This window comes from Podarcis pityusensis, assembly GCF_964106645.2.
Source record: "Podarcis pityusensis genome assembly, chromosome: 4".
NCBI lineage: Eukaryota > Metazoa > Chordata > Lepidosauria > Squamata > Lacertidae > Podarcis > Podarcis pityusensis.
In genome coordinates, this window is record NC_138027.1 from 40,463,653 (window position 1) to 40,489,447 (window position 25,795).

The following is a 25,795-nucleotide window of genomic DNA, read 5'->3' on the forward strand; positions in this document are numbered from 1 at the left end:
TGTCACTTTCCTATCTTTCACTCTGCTGGAGGGTCTGCTGGCTGATAGATGTCAAATTGCAATAACTAAAGCATGTAGCTTGCAGACAAAATTGAGCTGGTAATAGGGTGCCAGCTCACAGATGGCTGAATGCTCAACCTGCTAAAGAAAAATACTTGCACCCTTTAAATTAAGTTCAAGTCACCTTTTTTCATGCTGTACAGTAAAAATAGGAGACATCCACTCCTTGTGAAAAGGAAAAGAACTGCTGACTCCTGGCTGTGTGTAGACTGATTACATAGTAATTCAGTACTGGTCCTAGTGTATATTTTCTCACTGCTGGAGATGTACATGATTTTTCAGTCTAAGGTTCAATATTAAAGAGAAGCTAGTTATACCCATTGATGTTACTAAAATGAGGAAATGTTTAAAAGCCACGCTTGTGACTTGTGTGTGCAGTTCTGGTCAGCTCACCGCAAAAATGCTATTGTAGAGTTGGAAAATGTTCAGAAAATGGAACCAGAGTGGAACAATTCCCCTGTGAAGAAAGGTTACATTTGGGGATTTCTAGTTTAAAGAAAATATGTGCAAGAGGAGACATGATAGAGGTGTATAAAATTGTGCACATTGTGAAGAAGGTAGGGAGAGAAAAGCTTTTCTCTCTGTCTCTTAACGCTTGAATTTGTGGACACCCAATTAAGTTGAATGTTGGAAGACAGACAAAAGGAAGTACCTCCTTACACAGCACATAGTTATGCTATTGAACTTTCTCCCACAAGAGGCAGTGATGGCTGTTATTAATTACACCCAATTAAGTTGAATGTTGGAAGACAGACAAAAGGAAGTACCTCCTTACACAGCACATAGTTATGCTATTGAACTTTCTCCCACAACAGGCAGTGATGGCTGTTATGTACTGAAGTTCTCACCCTGGGCCAGCAGGGGGATACTGTAGATAGTTATGCAAATAAGGGATTGAAAGTGACGTTCAGTGATTGGATAGTTTTAGAAAATTGTTACAGTTACGTTGTACTGGAGCTCTATATAAGCAGGCTGACTGAACCCTTCAGTTCAGTTCTGTTCTGGCCTGTGAATAAACAAGAGCTGTTTGAAGAATCGCTGTGTCGTCTGATATGTTCACCCACAACTTAACAATGGCCACCAACTTGGATGGCTTTAAATGAGAATTATTATTATTATCAATTTCATTTCTATACTGCTTTATATTTTTAAGGGAAAAAATCTCAAGCGGTTTACAACCTACATCAAAACACCAAACAAAACAATTCAAAGCAAGCATAATTAACAGGAAGCTAAATTATTATCTTAAAGATTTCGAAATAAAACCTTAATAAAGGTAGTCAAATATAAAATGCACATTTAAAACAGCATCAGTAGCAAGAATATAAATCTTTATCGCAATCATAGAACATATCAGCTGCTGTTGCTGTCATTCCTGCTAATGGTGGTTCATGGTGGGTGGTGGCTGTGGAAGCCAGGCTCAATGACCTGGGTTTGCTCTAAGAGATAGCCAAGATAGTCTCTGGGTTCTTCAGCAGCCTAAGATTTTATAGCCAGAGTCAGTTGGGGCCCTGACCTTCCAGGCCAGATGGAAAAGGCCTGCAAGACAGGAAGCAGGTCTTCCATGACATGCAGCCAAGAATTATGCTTCTAACTACCAGTTGCTGTTTGTGAGCTTCCCACAGGTTAGCAACTGTGAGAATGGGATGCTGAACTAGATGGGCCATTGGCCCAATCAGCAGGCTTTTATAAATAGTTGTAAATAATGAGTTTTTAAATTAAATAATGTTAACCCAGACAGAAAATGGAAACAATTCTGTTTATAGTCCACTGTTTATATCATCGAGGAAAGAGTCTTCGGTAGGGTGCCTGCTTTGCATGCAGAAAGTTCCAGGTTCAGTTCCCAGCATCTCAGAGCTGGGAGTATCTCCTGTCTGGAACCCTGGAGAGGCACTACCAGTCACAGCAGATATTACTGAGCCATATGGGCCTATGGTCTGACTCACCTTAAGACAGCTTTCTATGTTCCTATCCCACAATGATATTCCCCTCTGTGCTAGCTCCTTTGTCCTTGGTGTGATTGTAGTTTAGGAATCAAACTGGTGACATTTGCATGTGTTATTTCAATTAGAAAAAAACAATTTCAGTTAAGCTCCTAATATACAGTGGTACCTCTGGATGCAAACGGGACCCGTTCCGGAGCCCCGTTCTCATCCTGAAGCAAACACAACCCGCGTCTGCATGCGTGCGGGTCGCGATTTGCCGCTTCCGCGCATGCGCATGACGTCATTTTGAGAGTCTGCACATGCAAGAGCGGCAAAACCCAGAAGTAACGCGCTCCGTTACTTCCAGGTCGCCGCGGAGCATAACCTGAAAACGCTCAACCTGAAGCACATTTAACCCGAGGTATGACTGTACTCCTAATGATCCAGACCCGTAGGCAGTTAGTTGCCTGATAGCTTATAAAGTTCATTTGTCCCTGCCTTGGGATCCAGTCTTGTTTAGCCTTTCAGTACTGTAAACTAGGCATCTGAAAAAAATAAATGCTCAGGAAGTACATTTCTACATAAGTCACACAATATTGCTTCCAATGCTACCATTCTATAAGCCTATGAATAATTTGCATTTAAGCTTGCACTTGCTTAGCAAAAATTGCAGCTTATGCTGTCACCCTGAATTCTTGGTCACAAATGGCTTTTGAAGACACCCAGAGTATGTTGGTCTATGTGAGAACAAAAGTCAGTAGTTCCACTGGACACCTGAAGCTAATGGATTTGCATTTGTCTGGACTCGGATTTTGATCATCTTTTTTTTGTATCCATTGACTTTGATAATCAAGTCAAACCTCTTCTTGTGCTGATCTTATCTATAGAGAGCTGCATCTTCTAGATGATGGCAATGTGCACTCCGCTGTTATTTCCCTTCCTTTTTATTGCTTCAGAACATCTTTTTGCTTTATTTAAAGCACCTATTGGTAGTTCAAAGATTGTGTTCGATATTTGAACTGCATTCCTAGGAACTGTGTTATTACATGCATAGTTACTTGTGTGGCATCATATTTTCTTAGGTTGAATTTTTCCAAGCAATTGGGACACTAAGGAGCAGAACATGATGTGAAGTGTAAAATTGCTTCAGAATAGCTAGCTATTTGGTATTTGGGGGATTAGTTATTTAGCATTTCATAAAAAGCTTCAGCTCCCCACTTATTCTGCAGTCACTTCACCACTTCACATGCTTGACTTGTCTGTGAATAGTTTATGACAAAAGACATGAAATGCACTATTGTCATTTGCTGTCATCACATACCAGGAAACTATTGCCAGGAATATAATTACAGTGTGCATTGCAAATTGGGCAGAATTACCACTGCTTTTATTTTCATTTTATTTTAAACTGATCTTGCTAAATTCAGTGGAAATTAAAAGCTACAGGGAGAATTTTTAAAAATCGAGGGCAAAACTAGACACTATGCCATTCAATTAGTAATTGCATGAATGATTTGTTAAAAGCAAATTGCAGGCTTAGGAAGAAGTGGTCCAAATAGGAAACCTGGGGTCTTTAAGCCTTTGATACCTCCCCTCTGTGGGCCCAATTTTGTATTATGCCTCCTGCGACTCCTTTTTGCATTGTAAAAAAGGCTCCCCTTGGAGGAACTCAAGACATCTTACAATGAAAAAATGAAAACAAGGCAACAAGTAATATTAAGCAAAGTTACACACAAATCCATTACAAAACATAACTTCAGAGCCAAAACTGAGACCACAGAAAAACCTCCTTAGTGAAGAATTAATTAAACAATAATATAGTGTTTTCGGGGAGCAGAAAAACACTAATAAAGCGGAGGACAACTGAAAAAACTGTGGTAAGGAGTTCCACATTCTGGTTGCCACAGCAGAAAACACCTGGTCCTCCAATTAACCTTGGATTCTGCTATCATATTTTGATTGCCTTCATTAGCTTTGCCATCATCAATCGATGAAACATAGTGACTCAGATTGAGAGAATGCTGAATTTTGAAATGGGTTACAGGATCAATTATCTGTATGAATAACAGGGCTCATTGGATCACTAGCTGTGATGGTCACAGGATTGTTATAAGGATAAATGCAGTTGCATGATGGGGTGGCACCGGACCCCCCATTGATGCTGCTTACTGGGAGGTAGAGGGGTGGGGTGGGATGGTTGACAAGGTCAGTGTGGTGCAAATACCCCACCATGCTATCTGCTAGTAATGTAGACCCAAATGCTGAATACTTGGTAAATGATATGTAGATAATGTTTCAGTCCTAAAAAATGCTGGTCATATATAGCTATTACAATATTGCTTTCAGAAATTAGACAAGAAAACAAAACCCCATTACCTCTATCCTGCCCTCGGCATCATGCCACTGTCATTTTACTCCAAAAGCAAATGTTATTGTTCTGTTTTTGCTGAAACACCAATCAAATCATAGCAATTGGTGTTATTAACAACAGATGCATTTGTCTGGTAGAGTAATGTAATTTCTTCTAAATAAAACCATTATTCAGAGATTTACTCCTGTGTGTTTCTGTTTCAGCTTCAGATATGGCAGCAGAACAGGGGCAGATTCTTGTCATTGCCACAGCGGCTGTTGGAGGATTCACGCTCCTAGTCATCCTCACTCTGTTCTTCCTCATTACTGGAAGGTAATTAACATTGGCATCGTAACTCATTTTCATGCAGGGCAATATTTATTTGATATTTTGTTTGTTCCATTTATACCCTGCCTTTTCAAGAAAAAAAATGTCCAAAGTGTATCTGTGTTTGACCTAACAAGTCCCAGTATTGTGCCAATGCTGGGGAAACTGGGCTCCTTGGAAGGGCAGTTAGGTCTGCATTTGACATTTAAAGCCATATCGTACTACTTTAAATAGCCATAGCTTCCCTCAGAGAATCCTGAGGACTGTGGTTTGCTAAGGGTGCTGAGAGTGTTTAGGAGACGCACTCCTATTCCCTTCACAAAGCTACAATTTACAGAGTTACCTAGGAAGCGGGATTGACTGTTAAACCACTCTTAGAATTGTAACTCTGTGAGGGGAATAAGCTGTCTCCTCTAACAACTCTTAACCCTCTTAACATACTACAGTTCCCAGGATTCTCTGGGAGAAGCCATGACTGTTTAAAGTGGTATGATACAGCTTTAACTGTATAGTGAAAATGGGGCCTGAAGTGTAAACCACTCTTGACTGCTCTGTATCTCATTTCACCACTTTCCCATAATCTGAAAATGTTTAGACTATTCCTTAGCCTGAGCGACAAAGGAATATGATGAGCAAAGGTGTCCTCTTGTGTTGGGTTTTATAGATGTAACATTTTTAGCTGTTTTGAATTTATGGTGGGAAAAACCATCTCCCCCTCCATTATTTCCAGTATAATAAATAAATACATTTGGAGGGAAACTCGCCTCCTTATCAAAGCATGATTTATGACTTAGCACTTTGAAATGTTACCGCTTATTATTTTTATGAACTTCTTCAAAATATATAATGCCATACTCTCCAACATTTCTCTGATGAAAATAGGGTCATCCTATTCCATAATAACAATTTTATTATTTATACCCTGCCCATCTGACTGGGCATGACCCAGTCACTCTAGGTGATGAGTAGGCAAACTAAGGCCCAGGGGCTGGATCCGGCCCAATCGCCTTCTAAATCTGGCCCACCGATGGTCCAGGAATCAGCGTGTTTTTACATGAGTAGAATGTGTCCTTTTATTTAAAATGCATCTCTGGGTTATTTGTGGGGCCTGCCTGGTGTTTTAACATGAGTAGAATGTGTGCTTTTATTTAAAACGAATCTCTGGGTTATTTGCGGGGCATGGGAATTCATTCATTTTTTCCCCCTTCTAAATATAGTCCGGCCCCCCGCAAGGTCTGAGGGACAGTGGACCGGCCCCCTGCTGAAAAAGTTTGCTGACCCTTTCTCTAGGCAGTTTCCAACATATATAAAAGCATAATAAAACATTAAACATTAAAAATCTTCCCTATACGTTCCGTTCCAATGTATTCTAAAAGTTGTATACAGTGGTACCTCGGTTTTCGAACAGTTCCACTGGCGAACGTTTCAGAACTCAAACATCAGAAACCCGGAAGTAAATGATTTGGTTTTCAAACGCGCCTTGGAAGTTGAACCAGAAACACAGCTTCCATATTGAGTTTTCTGTAATTGAGCCTTCTTTTTTGAATTTTTGGTTTTCGAACATTTCGGAACTCAAACGGTCTTCCGGAACGGATTACGTTCGAAAACTGAGGTACCACTGTAGTTACTTATCTCCTTGGTCACATAAGGTCACATACTTATCTCCTTGGTCACATAACTCCATACCCTCTGATGAAAACAGGGACATCCAAGGAAAAGCGGGATCAAATCAGAAACTGGGACAGCTTCTGTAAATCCGGGACTGTCCATGGAAAATCAGGACACTTGGAGGGCCTGTTAGCTTAATTCAAATAGTCATAGACATGCCTCCAGTGCAAGAGATGAACCTGCAACCTATTGTACTCTAAGGTACCCAAATTTATCTTATTTTTTCCAGCTACAGTGATAGGAAAAGATTAAATGAAAGTTGAGCATTGAAACGATCAACATTGTAGGAAACAAAGTTTTCTGCTGTTAGATATCTGCTCTTAGAAACAGTGTTTTTCTCAAGCAGAAACAGAATAAACTTGAAATTTTAGTAAATAAAATAAAAAACATTGCTCAGTAGACCTGCTGGTACAATGGAAATTCACCTTCCTCTTCTCTTCCTCACTCTGTACCAATCTGCTCTGGGGCACATTTGGTGGGAGGTACACAGGGGGTTGCAGGTGGGAAGAGAGGAAGATGAAATTCCATTGTGCAAGCAGAAGCCCGTTCCTCTTGCACTCAGACACCATTAAATACAACTCCTATAATGTAACACATGAGTGGCAATAATTTTGGAAATTAGTATATTATCCTTGCACATAGAGAGTCTGAAGTCCTGTTTAGTGATCACTTAATAAATTTTTAGCTTTTCTTGAAGTATCTAGCATTGTAAGAATTACTGTACCACTTTCTGGTGAGCCCCATCGTGTACAGATTTAATTCACATAACTAATTATGGTTCACTTTGCAGTTAAAATTATGGGTGTTAATATTTTTAAAAGGCAATTGTGACAAATTACATCACAAGATTGTCTGTAAATAGCTTTACTAACAGACATCAAATAAGACAGGATAAATGCAAACATTTCAAAGCCACAGACCTTTGAAATGATTTTGCTCAGCAAACAAATGACATTCTGAAGCGTGCTTCTCACTTTAGTGGAAAGAGAGTCATATTTTGATTTCTTCTTGTTTCATCACATTTATTAGATAACATTAAGAACGTTGGAAACTATTTTAATGTATCCCTGTTGAATTACATTCTTTCAATTACATAAGATATGGATTCATTTTCTGAAGTTACGTAAACATCAGGATAAAGAGACAGGGCAATTCAGAACAAATATTCAACACGTTATAGACTCTCAGGCAAATTTCAAAGTGGAAGATTGGGCTGGTATGCTACAGATGTGTTCTGATTCACCATTTAGAATTAGCAATTTGATGCAATGTTGAATCACAAGGCTGCTGATGAGTCTATTCATACTGAAGAGTCAGAAGGAAATAAGCACCTGCATCTGTATTTGACTGAATGATTTACCTGCTAACAGCAAATCGGCATGCCAAGTTTTGAATGAATAAAAACCACAAAAATATTATGAGAGAATTAAAACTTAGGTTTGATCAGTATGAGATTTCTATATTGCTATGGGATTTTTCCGAGTTCAGTGAAGCTGTGCAACAAAGTGAAGCTCCTGTGATATGTGATGTTAGTGAATATTTTTGCTAGGGAAGGAATGAATCTCCCAGCAGCACAAGAATGTTCATAAAGCATCCAGATTGTCTGAAGAAAGTTAAAGCTCATTTTAGCAGGAAAAAGGAAAAAGGGAAGATACTTGAATAGGTAAGGAAGGCTAAAAGAAGTAGAAATTTGATTGAGTGCAAGTCCTAGAACTCCAAAGGGACAGTTTGAGCCCAGCGGCGAAAATGGCTGTAAGAGGGGGAAACCTGAACCAAAAGACTGTGATGAAATGGACAAAATGGATGAGAAGCAGAGGAAGGGACTGGCTAATGAAAAAACATTGGTAATGAATTAATGATCATAGGGGAATAAGGAAAGATGATTCTGGGAGCTATTGAGGGCACAGGAATCAATGAAAAAAATGAAGAGGAGTGAAATTAAGGAAAGAAGGCTCTAAGAAGAACACTACAATTTTTATTGTATGAAGCTGTTCATAAATTTTTTGAAATGTGAGACACCCTGAGTGACTAGGAAATGGCTGGATATAAACTGAAGAACTGAATACAAATATTTCTATCCTAGGGGCAAGAGGAGTAGATGCCATTGGGCTCATATGACTTGCAGTAACCCAGTGGGATTTTTCTCATTTAGAGCAGCAGGCCCATCAGAAACTGAGAAATACCTGGGTGGTAGAGCCAATCCTACCCCTGGAAGCTCCTGTTTTGGTAAAGGACAGATTTAGCCCCCTTTTTGCAGCCTAACCCCATCCTTGGTTTCATTTCTTAGTCATGTGGCGCGTCATCCCAGAGTGTGGTGGTTCCTAGTAACATTTTTTTTGCACAGATTTTTTCACATAGATGAGGAAAGTTTGTGTTCCCATTGTAGATACATTAAAAAAAATACATCTTCATTGATACCTAAGCTCTCTTCAGGTGTCCAATAATGAATATATGTAGATTTCCAAGAATGTATTGACTTAAGTATAGGACCCCTGGACAGTTAAGTCCAATCAGAGGCGACTATGGGGTGCATCGCTCATCTCACTTCAGGCCGAGGGAGCTGGCGTTTGTCCACAGACAGCTTTCCAGGTCATGTGGCCAGCATGACCACACCTTTACCTTTTTAATGTATTGTGTAGCCCCTGTATAGCACGCATGCATGAATGAACGAATATAAGGCCCCTTCTACTGAGACAAGAACCCTGGTCCATCAAATCTCTTGTCGCTGTCAGTGGAGCTTTGTGCATTGTTGGATCATTTTCAGAGTAACACCAATCACACATTTTCTAGATGTGTTGCTGATCCATGTCTTGGTGCCTACAGGATGGTTCTTGCTAGCACATTCTCAGAAGTACCTTCATGAGTTTGGTTTTCACAGGTACTAAATAAATGGAAAGGGCTTCAGTACAGTTATTTATTACTAAGCATGCCATTATTTTATTTGGTTGCTGTTTTTCTAGCTGCCCTCTACAATTAATATGGCTTTTGTAAGTTTAGTTCATAAAAGAAAAATAATCAGCATGTAAATTCAATGTCATTCCTTCTGTGGTGTTTAAAAAAGTGAAATGGTGTTCATTTTCTTAAAGGTGCCAGTGGTATATAAAGGCAAAAATGAAGTCTGAAGAAAAACGAAGAGCTCATTTGCAAAATGGACATTGTAAGCAAAGCTTTTGGTGATGTTTCATATTTAAATGAAGAATGATCATTGCATTTTTTATGTATTTTCACTTCTTATATTTGGCTGAAAGAGGTAGAAACATTCTATCCTTCCACGACTTACAATATACGCACACCTCCTAAATTTACTTGTGGCTTAAGTGTACACTTAGAGCTCCACATATAAAGGAGTACCTTCATGTTGAGGGAAACACCACGAACTCCACAAAAACTTTTCTTAACATTGAAGTGATAGGCTCCACCTAGATATGGTAGAGAGATTCAGTTTAGCTCACATTTAAAGGCACATCTACCTAATTCACAAAACACAGCTACAATTTGCACTTCTCTGAATTTTGCAATTTTTGATCTACCTAAGTAATGTGTACAAAAATGCATATACTAGTAAAGTATGCATAAAAATAATATTTTAGTGAAAATAACATACCAAAATACTTTATATTAGGGAAATTTGTGTTGCAAAAGTGTCTATATTAGGCAAAATCACATACAAACAATTGTATATTATTATGAGAAATTGAAGTTTATAGATCCATCCATCCCTAGTTTCACTCCTGCTCAGATGTGTTAAAACTAGAATTTCAGCATATGTTTTAAATAAACATTAAAATGGTCAAGGTAGAATATAACTATCTATATACTAATTAAATAGATTTAAAATATGTATCCAAGGAAATATAAATTCTATTAAAATATATTTTTTAAAATAGAATTTGACTATGAGCTGTGTCAATTTATGACTGTTTGTGGAGCTGTGTGAACTTTTGCTTTCTTTGACTTATGGCTATTGCATAAAATCTAGCTACATTTCTAGTGACATAAGGATTCCATTTGGACAAGAGGCAGCTTAAATTAGGGTTGCCATATGAGTTGCAATGGGTTGCAATGAGAATCCAGACACAAAAGTTGTTGAGTTTTTGTTTGCTTTTGTTTGTTTGTTTTTAATCTCAACAACAACAAAACTGAAGCTTTTTAGCTATTTTTTTGTAAATTTTCAAAAAAAAAAATCAGCACTTCCAGGTTGTTTTCCCAGACATAAGCAACTGACTTCCAAAAATTCTGCCAGGACACCATTTTCAACGGAAGAATCCTAGCAATGTCCAAGAAATTGTAGACAGCCCTAACTTAAATAGAATTTCTCCGTTCTCCCTGGTACTTTCCGTACAAGAGGGGTTATGAGGGAACTGTCTATGTATCTAAAATGTCAAATTAATAAATACATCAAACCCTCCACTTATAGATCGAAAGTGTACCACAAAGTGAGTCTTCCATTATATTTTTAAACCTACGTTATTCCAGGGTGTTTGTTTGGGGCTGTAGGGATAACTCCCCATCACCTCTTTAAACTTCAAAATAAATGCATTTTATCTGCGTTGAAAATGTTTTTGTTGATTTTCTCTCAACTTTCTAACTTATGCCTACCAGCAACCACATCACACTTATTTGCCAAAAATGAATGTTTATCCCTTTAGTTGTGATTTCATTCTCATTTCTAACATTTTCATAGTGAAATAATTTCCATGAAGGAAAAGCAGAAATGGGTCACAAAGGAGATAAGAATTTCGAATTCAATGTCATTTCTTCCACATATTTAAAGCGTGTAATATCAATGTAGCCTGTACAAAAATTCAACATGAATCAATTTATCATTCTTCCTAACCACAAGCTCAGTGCTTCCGTGCTGTTCTTCCTAACAACAATAGAACAGTGAGATGGGACGGTTGAGAGGCAAGGTACAGCTAGTATACGTGGGGTAGGTAAGAATAAGAATGTTGCTTTAAAAAAAGAAATCTGAGGAGACAAAAGAAAAACACTCCCATCAAGGACTGTGTGTACACAAAGCCCTCCTATAAACACCATATAAATGTAATAAATAAATAAAATTAATCATAGAAAGGGGGACAGAGAGAGAAAAGACAAAAGCAACTTTGTGACCTGCTCACCATCCAACTCCTGGTGATTTGAGCTGAAGTGGCCTCTCCCCTCTAAACTGCCACTGCAGGACCACTTAAAAACCATCTTGCCAATCTGCCGTCATGCAGCCACTTTGAGGAAGTGAGAGAAGACAGAGCAACCTGTCAGATTACCTGATTGAAGAAAGCAGCATGAAAAGAGCAGGAGACAGCATATATTTAGCTGTCAATTAGACTGTGAAATGCATGGGAGGCGCCTGCTGCAAATAAAAGTTTTGAACTGCTGTATTTTTACTGTACATCACTTCAGACACTTTTTAAGTGGAAAGGCAATTAATGCAGAATATAAATAACTGATAATAATAAATAGGAGGAAGCCGGCTCCTGAGGGGCTAGCTTCTCGCCCCATCCCCCTTCAACAGAAAAGAAAAGGAACTATCCCAGACAGCACTGGAAGGCATGCATACTGTGTGTGTGTGGTGTGGGTGAGTGTAATGAAGGGAGGTTTTGGAATGTACATAGTACTCTTATGTACTATAGCACTATATTTCTATATTTATCAAATTTATAGCCCCCACCCAGTGGGTACATGGTAGACAGAGTTTCCAGAAAATAAGTTGCTGTTGCTTGCTAGGCAAATGCGAGGGGTGAAGAAAGTGGTGGAAAGGGCAGTGTGGTGCAAACACAGTGGCAGGACTGGCTTGATTGCCTCCACTTGTATGTTTGAACCAAACTGCCCTTCTTGCCCCATAACTAGCAGTTCAGCTGCCAGGAGGACATGTAAGTCCCTGCCTCCTTCCCACTGTCTGCTAAGGGGTTGGGGCAGTACAATAGTGGTCATTTATGTACTTAATAACATCAAGTTTTATCCGTAAGTACAGTAGTCAGAGAACGTTTGAGTTAAAGTCCTTTTTTAGAAGAAGGTTCTGTTAAAATTAGTTGGTAATTAGTAAATGTTCTTAGATGTATATGAAGGAAGCGGAATCTGGAATTTGATTATTAACTACTTCTTAATAGTCCCATTTGATTTGATTTATTTTTCCTGTATGTGTGTTGCCTGAATTATTTTTGTCTAAAGCAAAAACAATATTTCTGGTTTTACAGTGCGATTCCCAGGAACCAAAACATATATTGATCCAGACACGTATGAAGACCCATCACTTGCTGTTCATGAGTTTGCTAAGGAGATAGATCCATCACGAATTCGTATTGAGAGAGTAATTGGGGCAGGTAAAAATTCATCACACTTAATTTCCAAGTATAACTAATAAGTACTTTTTAAAATACAGATAAGCTGATCATCTCCATCAAGACCTGTATGGGAATCTAATGCTGTATAAAAAAGGAATGTAGTTTTCTAATAGGTGAAGATACTTCAAAGTATCACTCAAATCATTACACATATTTAGCCACATGAATTGATTGATTGGTTGGTTGGTCAGTCTTGTAAGGGAAGGAAATAGGTTCTGGTTCTGATCTAGAACCTTACTATGCCTGAATTGCTTTTGCTTCTTCCTGTGGCTGATAGAACTCAATGGGTATTATTATTTTTTGCTTCCCAGCCATCTGTATTTGTATAGGCTCCCCAGTAACATATGCCATCTCAGCTGCTAGTTGCTCTGTTGCTTTATATGGAATTTACCCACTAGGTCACTTCCTCTGATTTGTATTTTTATGACTGTTTGATTGTGTTTGTCCACACATATATATGTTTCTCTATGTCTAGGCCAGAAATCATATTTGAAACAATCTCTAACTTGGCTTACTTTTTCCAAGAGAGATTTCATAGAATATTGAACTATGTTTTTTTATAAATAAGATTTATATTTCATTTTTCTGCACTAAAAAGGTAATAAATGCAACCTTATTTTTATTTGAATGGAAATTACTATTTGGAATAGAATTAATTCAAAATTCTATGCCTTAATTTCCTTATTTTATGGCCTTCTAGTAAGCAGCACATGCATACTGCTACAGTACAGTTCTTCAAACAAAATTGTTGCGGTTTGTTATTAAGGCAAGTCAAGACCATGAAATATTAAAATTAGGCTGTGGGAGGGGGAAGTCCTCCCATAAATATGAGATTATTACTAGTTCTCTGGAAGGTTCTGCAGTGGTCTACCATTCCCCATAATCCCTCCTCTTCTTTCTGACTGGCAGGGCAGTTGTGTCTTATTTATGTACAAGTAAAAGTTATAATTTCCACTTGTGGATGGAAGTAGCACAACAGATTTTTAGACAGGATTTGTGTTAATTTGTTTAGGAATGCTAGAATGTCTTTCTTATTAGCACAGCTTACTTACTTAGCCAAACCTTTATTAGGGTTTACAACTGATTTTTTTGTGTGAATGGCTATTCTTAATAATGCAATTTTCACCACCTGTACTTTCCTGTATTTCATTTGCCTCTCAGCTCACAATTTATAATAACCCCAGCCACAACTGTGATGTATGTTGTCTTCTTCTATATTTAAAAACACAGTCTTAAGTTGAAATTCTGTTAGTGCTTGAGTATCTACAAACAACTTATTTTTTAGCAAAGGGAATTAATAATTACACTATAATAGAAAATGTCCACCAACAGAAGTGTTGTTTACCTCAGGAATTAATATAGTGGTATTTTATAGCTGTATAGCTAACTACATTGCTGATAATGTGAATCCTTTTGCTCCTTTTGGACTGCGAAGACTGATTAAAGAAGAGGTAGCAGCGATGAAAAAACTCATAAGAAAATACAAATCTTCATGAGTCATTCTGAGAAATATCAGGATTATTTTCTATATGCTACTACCTGGTACAACAAAATTAGCAGTTGATAAGTGGTGGTTAAATATCACCAATGGCTATGAGTGAAATTAGATATATAATTTCCTTTTAGGGAAACGTTTTCTTGTGGGGGAGGTGTAACCCATAGCACTAAAAAAGGGATAAAAGAGGGCAAGATATGCATAAATGTGCATGTACTAATTTATACAAAGAGATACAAAATAATAAATTTAAATAAAAATACAGGATATTTCCCCATAGTGCTCAGTCTGGTCTCCAGAAGCTGATGGGTAGCTTCAAGCCGCCTGTTCTCCCTTTTGTTGTTTGTTTTTACAGCAAACTTGGAGTGGGCAATTCTTAGGGGACTCCTTCAAACAGAGAACTGCCCTCTTAAAGTAGGACACATGACCACACTACTATTGTTATTTTTTCATTTCTCAGGGATGTCTGAATACACAGTTCCAAAAATGGACCTTCGAAGTTAGATAGTTATTTTATTCAGCTGTGTGGAATAGAATGCAGTTGTACTTCCTTGAATGTTTGTTTGATGTTTTCTTGTATGTGACTTGATCTGTTTTCTGCATGTATTAACTCACTAATTAGGATTCTTTATTCCTGTGTAGATCCCATTTATAATTTGTAAGATTTTAAGCATTTTTTACATGCTTTGAGCACACACTGAAGTGAAAGGATTTTTTTGGAACTGTTTGTACTTATTCAGGCATTGAATTCTGAAACTGCTACAACGACATCTGTCTCAAAGGCTTAGATCTTAAACACATACACTGCTAACAATCTAACCAACTGCTTTTTAACTTAAGGTGAATTTGGAGAAGTATGCAGTGGTCGCCTGAAAACACCTGGGAAAAGGGAGATTCCAGTAGCCATTAAAACTTTGAAAGGTGGATATGTGGACAGACAGAGAAGAGATTTTCTACGAGAAGCTAGTATAATGGGGCAGTTTGACCACCCAAATATTATCCGCCTTGAAGGAGTTGTTACAAAAAGTAAGTTGCTTAGGACATTTTTTCATATTATAATTCTTGTCTTTTTGCTGCACTTATCCTAATCCAGATGCGAGTTTCCACATACAGTTGTGCTGCTTAATAGGGAAAAGCACGTACAAAGGGTATTTCCGTCTTAGTTACTACACTGGAACCACATTCCCAATGATAAACAACATATCTCTTGTTTGTGACACTCTTTTTCATTTGATTAAATATTTACCATATTTTTCCATGTATTGGACGAGGTTTTTTTACTCAACAATCACATCAAAAAACTGGGGTCGTCCAATGCACGGTGGCATGTGGGAGAGAAGCGGCGCACCACCAGCCAGCTCGTTGGCAGGAGCGCAGCTTCCTCTGATGCTGCAGCAAGCAGGGAGCGATCTGGGGGGTGTTTCCTGCCCGCAGCTGCATGGGGGGAGAGGCTCAACAATTTGGGCCATCTCCCCTCATTTTCCTAAAATTGAGTCCCCAAAAATAAGGGGGGTCTTATACATGGGGGTGTCTTACAGACGGAAAAATATGGTATATTGGTTCTGATTTGACCTATTCAAATTCTGTATCGTCAGTAAAAATAAATTGTACCCAGTGTATTGTTTTGAATATTCTCCATAAGATCTAAAAGGGAAGACAAACACAATAATCTGCATAATTTTATAGTATACAGTACTTGTGGACTGTCATTTTACCTATTAATACTTCTGCTGCTTAACAAAAAGGTAACTAAAAATGACCAGGGGTAGAACAAATAATAGTGATCTCCATTGTAGGGGCAAATATTTCATATTCATAGTTGCAGGTAAGTTCATGGGGTTTCTGAAGACTTATGGATGTGCAAAACAAATCAGGTATAAATGTTTTATTACACTATATATTGTGTAATTAAGCCAATTGCATCAAATGGATGAGGGTCTGCTATTTAAATGGAGAATACTAAGCTTGGCATAGTGCACAACAGGCAGACAATCAGCTTATTGTCTATTAGCTATGATACAAACTAATATGCACAGTAATTTTTAAAATACTAAAAGTATATATCTGATTTTGCAGCATCCTTTCAACAAAACAAAACTTTTCATTCAAATAACGTGGAAGTTTCAGTGTATGCCTGAATCTACCTTTCTGCAATTCCTGTTCCTTTTAAACAATTGACTTTTAGGAGACCTTTCCCAATGTTGAAACAGAAAAGCAAACAGCAGTTTAGGCCATAAAACAAACTATACATATGTGTAGTGCTTTTTTCTGGGGGGATGCATACCCCTAAACATTTTGTGAATCTTTGTACTTTTGCCCATTTACTGTATTTATTTTTCCCAATTTGAACTATAAAATTGTGATTTTCTTGGGTCAAAATGAGAGTACCCCACAACATTTTTTAAGAAGAAAAGCATGACATATGCAGATGGATCTTAAAGACCGGTTAGTTAGTTCGTTCGTTCATTCTGTTCTAGGAGTTATACAGTAGGAATCATGTTTTCAAGACAAAATTCTTGCTGCCACCACCTCATCAGATTTGATTCTTTGTCATGCTTCCTTATGTTCATAACTATTTTTAAAGTGTTCTTAAAGCTTCTGCAAACGGATGTGTTGACAGCATGAGAAAATTCCATCCTTGTGTTGTTGCAGTGTAATTAAGCTTTCTTATTTTTATTCTAAATCACAAGATAATAGCACTGCTACTATAACACATGATAAGATGACAAAAACACTCACAAAAGCATAAGCTAATGAGAGATAATATCTAATGGTATTAATAGTTGTGTAGGGGTACCACAGTATACTTCTTTTCCCTCTGACCCTTGTACATCCTGGTGCAACAGCAATGTCTCAAGCACCAAGTACTCTGGTAAATGTGGTTTTTCCATTATACCTTGATTTCTTAGTGTGGACATCAGTCATCCCAGGGCTCCATGTATGCTCAGTAGAATCCTTCACATAGGGCCCTCAGCCATGTTGTTATGAGAGCACCTGACACCCAATTTAAGGACATGGGCATCTGGGGAAATTACAGTTAAATGAGAACCTTGATCCCAGGAACACAGCTGGTGCAAAATTCAAGAACCTGTGAAGAAGAGACGAAACAACAGGGTACAAGTTTGGTATGCTGCAGTAATAGGGAGTGAAAAATACTGTGTGCTAGCTTTTGCTTATTGTAAGTTAGCTAACCATACAATACCTAAAAAAAAGGAACCTATATTGAACTTTTGGTTATAGGGAAATATAGTTAAATTGAACAGATTAATTCAGAGGCAGATAATTAATCAGTGAAAAACAGTTTAATAGGCTGGTGTAAAATGTAAAGCAGCTTCATTTTGAAAACTGCTTACACTAAAGTAGTTCAATTTGAGTGTGAGAATACTGTAGATTGAGCAGTTTCTGAGTTGCAGCACAGCATCCCTAGCAATGGGATAATTATCAGATAGAATCTGACACTGGACTTACTGAGACATACACCACTATAAGTGGTTAATGAATCACTTTCTGACAGTATGAAACAGAGTTGGTCTGCAGTACTTAGGCAGAGACTTTCTCCTTATGTTAGCCATAAGTTATTAAGCTGTAACCATTGCCTGTATATAGTCCTTCAGTTAGTAGGAAATGCAATCCATCACAATGTTTTTATCTGTTGACCTAAAAGGAACGAAAAAACTCCACCAGATTACATGATTACAATACGTGTGAGAATTCCTTTTTTTAAAACATATCATTTTTATTAATTTTCCAACACAATTATACATTTTTATCCATGTTTTAACAAATTAAACTTTTTGACTTCCTTCCGCTTCTCTGGTAATCATCCATATTTACTCTTCAATTACGCATTCCCTTCATTGTATTTGTCTTCTCTCCCCTTTCTATTTTTTATTGACAATACATCTCATACTTTTACAGTGCTTCTTCAAACCCCACTAGCGTTATTTGCACATCACATACATTTTTCAGATAATCTACAAACTTTCCCCAATCTTTGATGAACTTTTGGTTTCGAACATATCTTATTTTCCCAGTCAATCTATCCAGTTCCGCATAGTCCGTTAATTTCGATCTCCATTCTTGTATCGTCGGTACTTCCTCTTGTTTCCATTTCTGGGCCAATAAAATTCTTGCTGCTGTAACTGCATACTGGAAAAGTTTACAGTCTTTTCTTCTTATTTCATTTCCTGTAATCCCTAAGAGAAAAGCGTCTGGTTTCTTAACAAAAGTGTATTTTAGCATCTTTTTCAAACGTGTGAGAATTCCAGTTCGAAATTACTGATGAATGAAACAGCACAAATAATTTTTGTGTTGTATAATATCAGGAAAACAAGCATTAGCAGTCATGTACAACTCAAGTTACAGAGTATGGCTTAGCTCCTTCATTCCTGTGAGCAGAAAGGTGGGGGGGGGGGTTCAGTGTTCTCCTGCAGCCAGCCCCCTGTGCCATCTGTCATAGAGTGTTGACTGATGCTCTGGAATATTGCGAGAAGTGATACAGGGAAGTATAGTGGGAAGGAGGAATTAGTAAAAACTTTCTTACCCCCTCTTCTGCCAGAAGGAACTTCCATTAGAACAGTTTGTTGTTAATAGAAAAGCAACTTGGGATCCAAGACTGTGTGTTCTTCTAAATAAAGAATCCTATATTATCTTCCAGGAGCATTCTTTCAGATTTCAGTAATTCTTATTCTTCAAAGACGAACACCATGGGTTGGATCCAGAACAGCTCTTCCTCCATTCACAGAAAGCAAGGGAAATATTTTAACTGGTTCCCCATGCAGCTCTGCACTGCTTCCTACACTACTCTAGAAAGCCCATCCCCGCAACCCCCCAGAGCAGCTGTTCAATGGGGAATAAGAAACTTCAGGGGGAAGGTTGCAATGAGCCAAAATTGCTTATTCTGCTTCTATGAACAGGAACACTCCTGGATGAAATAACATTTTTGCACATTACTGTTTTAGAATATTCTGAATGCTCTTTTTAGAATCTTCTAACCATTTCTTGAATGCCTTTTAAAAAAATAAAATATGGATATGTTTGCCACCCATGCTCCTTTAGGAGGAAAAGTGGGATATAAATTCAATAAATCAACATCAGAATTATCCGTCACATTTATGTGGTTCCAGCCTCATATAATTTCTGATTTCCTATCTGCTTGCACTATGCTCACATAGGGCATATTTCAACCATTCTGTCTCATTGGAGAATTCTAACAGTCATCCTCCCATCTAACCCAGTTTGCTGTTTTATAATACTGAAATTCCAGATTCTGAAGTATTTCCATTTTCTTGAGGCAGATATGTGTAGTAAATGATTTCCAGAGTTCAGCTTTAAATTTGGAATTGCTTTGTTGCATGTTGTGATCACCTTGGCTATTCCATTTACACAAAGTATATGTCCTGCAACGTGGATGACTACTACTCAATAAAAGAACAAAAGCAAGAATTCACTCACACCGTTTTTGCTTTAGAAACATTGATTTTGTAGGCTTCGGTTTAAAAAGACTCATTTGTTTTATTTAAAATCCATTGGCTGCTTTGCTTGTTGAGAGTAGACAGAGGAAACTTTTTTTGTTTGAGGTCAGTCTACTTTAGTGATTGCTTTCAACTTGCCTTTGGAAGTGTATCATCATGTGCCAATTTCTGATTTCACACTGAGCTTTTTTGGCTAAATCTAAAACTGCAATGGCTACCTTTCCAAAATGAATTTCCAAGAATGTGCATCTCGATCAGATGTTGACAAAGCCAGGATAAGAACTCCTGAGGCTCGGGCATTAATTTGACTACCAGACTGCATAAAATACTGAATTTGTGTCAGCGCTGGAAAATCCTCACTCAATAGATTATTTGCAGCTGACTTTCTTTATGCTCCAAAAGGAGCTGGTAACTCATTAAAAGGCATTTGCAAAGTAATTGGCTCTTTAAGAGTAACTGTTCTCAAAATTAAAAGGGTTATTCAGACTTGGATCAGTTTATTCTTTTGAAAGATTTATATTCATTTTCATAAGAGGATAAATACCATTATCCATAAAGATTCAGATTTATGCACCCAGACATGATCTTTAGAATGAAAGTCAAGAAGTATATTACATTGCTGTTGTGTACACTCCAGTTCCCCAAGCAGTGATAATTTCCAGGGGTTCCAGCATGTCTATGTGGTGGTACACATTGGAACCATTTTGATTTGTATTTAATTTGCTATGAAAAACCTATGACTTTTCTTTCTCAGCCCAAAAGCATTAATATTTATTGTATAATACAAAATCACTGTTGAAAGTAAAGTGCAGATATATGACTGACCTGGATCCCACTTATTTTATTTCTTCTGGATCTAGCCACCATTTTAATTTCTCACAATGTCTGTGGCCTAGCATTGCTCTGAGATAATTAAAGGGATAACTAAACCATTTGCCCCTTCATCTTCCAACACCGCCTCTTCCCAGTCTTCTCCCTCTTCTCACTCATTGTCCCACAACCACTTTCTGGACCTTTAGCCATCTTTCCTAAGTGGCTCCCCAGTTGGTTCCTTCCACCACTCCTCTGTGTCCAACCATTCCATTACAGCAGGGGTCTGGAAGAAGCAATGTGCTTCATATATAGATTGTGTGAATTCAACTTACTGTATTGACACAAATCTAATATGCCATTGAATCTAATGCACACCCAAGTTTTCAAAACCTTGAAACCAAAAAAAGTATTTGCTGGTGAATATAAATGCACCATCAAATCTAATGCACACCCTCATTTTCACATCTTAATTTGGCCAAAAAAGGCGTGCATTATTTTCAAGTAAATATGGTCAGGGCCTTGTAGAGCCAGGCAGAGGCCCGGGCATGGTAGATAATGTGCCCCCCTCTTTTTTTTTTTTACGCTGGGGATAACTGAAGTCTCATAAATAAGTATATAAATAATTTTCACAAAACTTATGCTGACAAATAATTTTATTTCAAGGCTTGAACCGTATCTCCATATTAAGACAAAATGGAAAATATAGATAAATATCTGACCGAGGCCCCCTTTGGAATTGGAGGCCCGGGCCAAGTGGCCCATATGCCCCCCCCCCCTCTGGGCCTGAATATGGTAAATCAACTCAGCTCTGATTATGAACATTTAGATTGGGATCTGAGGAGCCTGTACACTGATTGACAGAACCAAAAGTGAGAGCCAGTTGGTCACTGTGCCAACTTTTGGATTGTGGTTAACACTTAGAGGCGAATCTTACTATTTAAATGTTGGAAGTCATTTAAAGTTATTTCCAAGCCACAAGTAAAGGTCATAACTTTAAAAAAAAAAAGTTTACATCAGTCACAACTGACATTACGGTTAGGTGTAAAATAAGTTGGTCTGGTAAAGCCTTTCCTCCTCCCAGGAGGGGAGGGGTTGTGAGCGGGAGACGATTCCCTGCTTCAACTCCAGGGCTGGTGCCACGCCCCTCCCCGGTTGGGCACCCAATAGGGAAGCTCGGCGGGGGCGTGGCTTGCTGCTGAAACGCAGCCGCGCCAGCCATCCCCACCATTGCACACACATTTTCTTCAAGTCACCCACCCTCCACTCCCTTTAGATTAGCTGTTCCTGAGACTTTGCTATGGACCTCTGGTTGGTCGCCCTGTTTAACCAGGAGGCCTGGTAGGAGTTTTTTCCAATTGGCTAAATTGGCCCGGCCTCTTGGTTTTTTTCGCCTACCTCGTAGCAAGGTCTCATCTTAACGATCGGCAGATCTTCCTGTTCTTTAGGGCTTAAGTGCCTAAAAAAAAAAAAAAGTTTACATCAGTCACAACTGACATTACGGTTAGGTGTAAAATAAGTTGGTCTGGGAACATGACAGCTTAACTTGTCTGTTAATTTGTCCATTATGCTTTTGTCAAATACACAGTTTCAGTGTCAGTGGACTGTACAAATGCATCGTTCATCAGAATATTTTCCCCCCTGACATTAGCATTTTTAGAGTGGTTATAACAACTTGTAAATACTGCTTTTTCCGAAGCATTTGAACCTGTCAGGAACTGTAGCTGGCTGAAACACTGTTATAACATAAATGCAACACAAGCACATGGTCATAGTCTGAGATGCTTTGCTTCTGCACAATACAACTAAGCACTTATTTTGACAATACAGCTAAGCGCTTCTTTGCTTACCCAGCAGATCTTGCGGTTGTGCCATTTGCTGTTTGTAACAAATATAATTTTAATAAGATATAAGTTTTGTGCTGTTCTCAGCATCCTGCTAATTTCAGTGGGTTATATTGCATTTAGTAATAACTAGGGCAGCCAAAATGAGCCTGTATAGTTGGAAACAATTTATACTTCCTAAAATCTTTATGATATCATATGTCTATGTTAAAACAATAAAACTATATTATAGCATGGGCAACACCAATTTGGGGTACTAGAACAGGGGGTGGGAACTGCACAGCTCAACAATGGGGCTGAAACTCAATCATATAGGCATCTAAGTGCTGGGTTTAGCCATTTAGGGAATTGGAAATGAGCAGCAGCGAGCCTCATACTTGTGATATCCCTGTTCCCCTTCCCCTGTGCATGAGAAGATTAGAAGCTTCTGCATTTTATTTGCTGCAAGAAGAAGTTTCGCAAATGTAGCAATGTATTGTTTCTGCAAAGCATAGTTTGTTCTGAAATGAGGGTCCCAAATTAAGATCAAATCTCCTGGAAGGAAACCATTAAAGCTCTCTCAACATAGAGCTGAGTAGTTAATTGAACTCTTTGACTTCAAATGCTTTCTTAAATTGCTCCACCATAACCATAGCTGCCTGAAATGATCACAGGATGATCATTCGTCCAGGATATAACATTAAACAAGGTTTGGTTCTTTGTATGCACTTGTAAATCATTATAGCAAGAGTCTCTTGCAAAGCTGTAATTATCTTATGCCTTGGATCCTTCAGCTTATTTCTGTGCTTTCTCTGCTTAGGAAGCCTTTCTTGTCCAGAGTGCAGATATTAAGTTGACTCTGAGCTGACATTGCTGCATGGCCTCCTCACTCATCTACTAGTGATCTTATTTCTTATATAAAGCATTTTTTTGTTCCCATGGGAATCTGTTTTTCTAACACTGGGCATGTGGTAATAGTGTCCTTTTTTCCCACAAGACAAATGGATCTTCTGGGATCTTCTGTTGCCTGTCATTGGGGAAACATCAGGGGTGACATGGGAATAAACCCTTCCCCGGTCCACGTTTTCCCTATTCCCCTGCAGCTTTTGTTAATAAAATCATAAAATTAAAACATGGATTTCCCATGTCATTATTAGTTTGGCCCTGGATATTTTGCTATTCCTTCAGCTGCCTCTTGAGACCTGCTAATGATTTTCCTGCACACATGTTCAGGAATACAAATACAAAAGAATTCAGGTCTAGATGAAAAGTAACTTCAAGCTTCACATAATTTGGATTTATTTATTTATTTTTGGTAGTTTGCCATGCTGCAAAGGAAAAATGAGTTACCCAACATAATTGTGATATCAGGTGATTGTACATGAGTGAGGGGCCTGCCCACCACACAAGGTAGCTGTCCAGGGTTGGTGAAACCCAGCATCTGTGCCACTGGATTCAGTTCCCCACCCCTGCTAATGACCCACCTGAGGCATCCAGACTTACTTGCGGTCAGCACTGTCTAATTGTGAGGAGAGGAGATTTCTAGTCAAGCAGTGCTCCCTAGCACTGCGTAGTCCAGGGACGCTGCACTTCAGTTTCTATCAGCCCAGCCAGCATGGCAGTTGGGCAACAGTCAGGTATAGTGAGAGCTGCGGTCCAGCATCTGGAGGACCACAATTGGGTATAGTCAATCTGTACTCTTTTAAAGGAGCTAAAGAAAGATGTAGAAAAAACAGGCTTCTAATTTAACTTTCCCCATGAATGATATGCAAGAAAAGCAAGGTAGAATGCCCCACTTTCAGAATAGGCCAGACATTTCACTTCACAGTGTCTTGCGTACAATAGTAATTGAACATTCACAAAGAAACATTTGAAGTATCAAACTCCACTTTAAAGTCTGCACTAAGACACTCATTTTAAGAAATATTTGGGGGGTTTTTTACAAACACAGGTCATTGTTGGCAGGGCTTTCAGGATAAATTGAACAAAATATGTTCGCATAGACACATCTAGCAAAATGGTCTTTATTATAGGCCACACGTCATACTGTGTTCTATTGTGGTGGTATTCTAATAATATGGAGAATGTAAACTTTTGATACAGCAGTAAAACTCCACAGTTTTACAAAGACTAAAAAATTATATACTGCTACAGAAGCAGCCAGGTGCAATTGAAAGGTAATTGTTTTTATACCAGAAAATCATATTTGTAATTTACTCAGAGGAATCCATTAATGAGGTCATTATCAACAATGCACACCACTGCCAAAAAACTTGCTTAAATGAAAGCGATGAATCTTTCTAACAGCATTACTTGATCCTTAGAATTGAATGTGCCTGACTCCCACTCTCTCTTCTCATTATGGACTGGCAAGGATGAGCAAGATTTAACTGCAGAATCCTGCAATAACATTATCTAGGCTGCATCATTAGATACACCCAAGATAATACATAAACAGTTATTGAGGACAGTTCTGCCTCCTTAGTGTAAATTTGTTATACACAATGCTGAAAAATTGTATTAAAATGCTTAATTATAGGAGTGAGCTAGTAGCTATTTACGCATGCTGCAAAGCTGGTGTAATCAGGTGAATTGAAATGCTGAGGACAAGAAGAATTCAGGTCAAGACTCTAGTACAGACTTAATGACCATTTCAAGCAGCAGTTCTATTTGTGATCATGGGAACTGAACCTCATTTGCTGAGGTTTGGTCCACTGCAGTAGCTTAGTCATACTTAAGGCAAGAAAAGTACAGTAGTACCTTGGGTTACAAACGCTTCAGGTTATAAATGCTTCAGGTTACAAACTCCACTAACCCAGAAGTAGTTGCTCCGGGTTGTGAACTTTGCCCCAGGATGAGAACGGAAATCGCAAACCAGTAGTGCAGTGGCAGCGGGAGGCCCTATTAGCGAAAGCACGCCTCAGGTTAAGAACGGTTTTAGGTTAAGAGCGGACCCCTGGAACGAATGAAGTTCGTAACCCAAGGTACTACTGTAATACCAGCCTGCGTTTTCCATAGGACAAACAATATGTGAAAGGTTAATGCTGTAGATGGAAAATAGGTCCTCTTTCTCAGTCTCAGATTAGATAGGCAAGTCAGGGGCATACCCAAATCCCCCCCCCAAAAAAAAATCTTCTTGTTTGTTAGTTAAAACGTCCCTGCAGACATCATTTGGAAATGGTGGTCATGCTTTACTACTCCTTTGGCAATAATCCTGTGATTTACTCTCATGGGGATCAAAGAGTCCTCTGTTTAGCCATATATCATCATGCTTGTCAGATTTTTGTTCATTACATTCTTGTCGTGTACATGGGTTTTACACAAAGAGCGAATGAAACCTTCAATCCCCACTCTACTGAAATCTAAAATAGCATGCTTACTGTTACGTGCAAGAAAATCAGTAAGATCTACACGTAACTGATGGCACACTTTTCACACTTGAACGGTGCCTTAAATGGCTCAAGACCACAATACCTCAAGGACTGTCTCTGTCCATATGAACCTACGCAGACCCTGAGATCA

The 25,795-nt window shown here is 38.4% G+C and overlaps 1 protein-coding gene across 4 annotated transcripts in view; it reads left to right on the forward strand.

The window, feature by feature from the left end:
* The window catches only part of EPHA6 (EPH receptor A6), a 371,548-nt gene that overhangs the window by 273,910 nt on the left and 71,843 nt on the right, over positions 1 to 25,795 (forward strand). For all 4 annotated transcript variants that reach the window (XM_081001496.1, XM_081001497.1, XM_081001498.1 and 1 more), the window contains 4 exons: positions 4,560 to 4,668; positions 9,417 to 9,487; positions 12,525 to 12,650; positions 15,007 to 15,192. In XM_081001496.1, the coding sequence (XP_080857622.1) occupies positions 4,560 to 4,668; positions 9,417 to 9,487; positions 12,525 to 12,650; positions 15,007 to 15,192 (492 nt within the window). The remainder of the gene's footprint in view (positions 1 to 4,559; positions 4,669 to 9,416; positions 9,488 to 12,524; positions 12,651 to 15,006; positions 15,193 to 25,795) is intronic.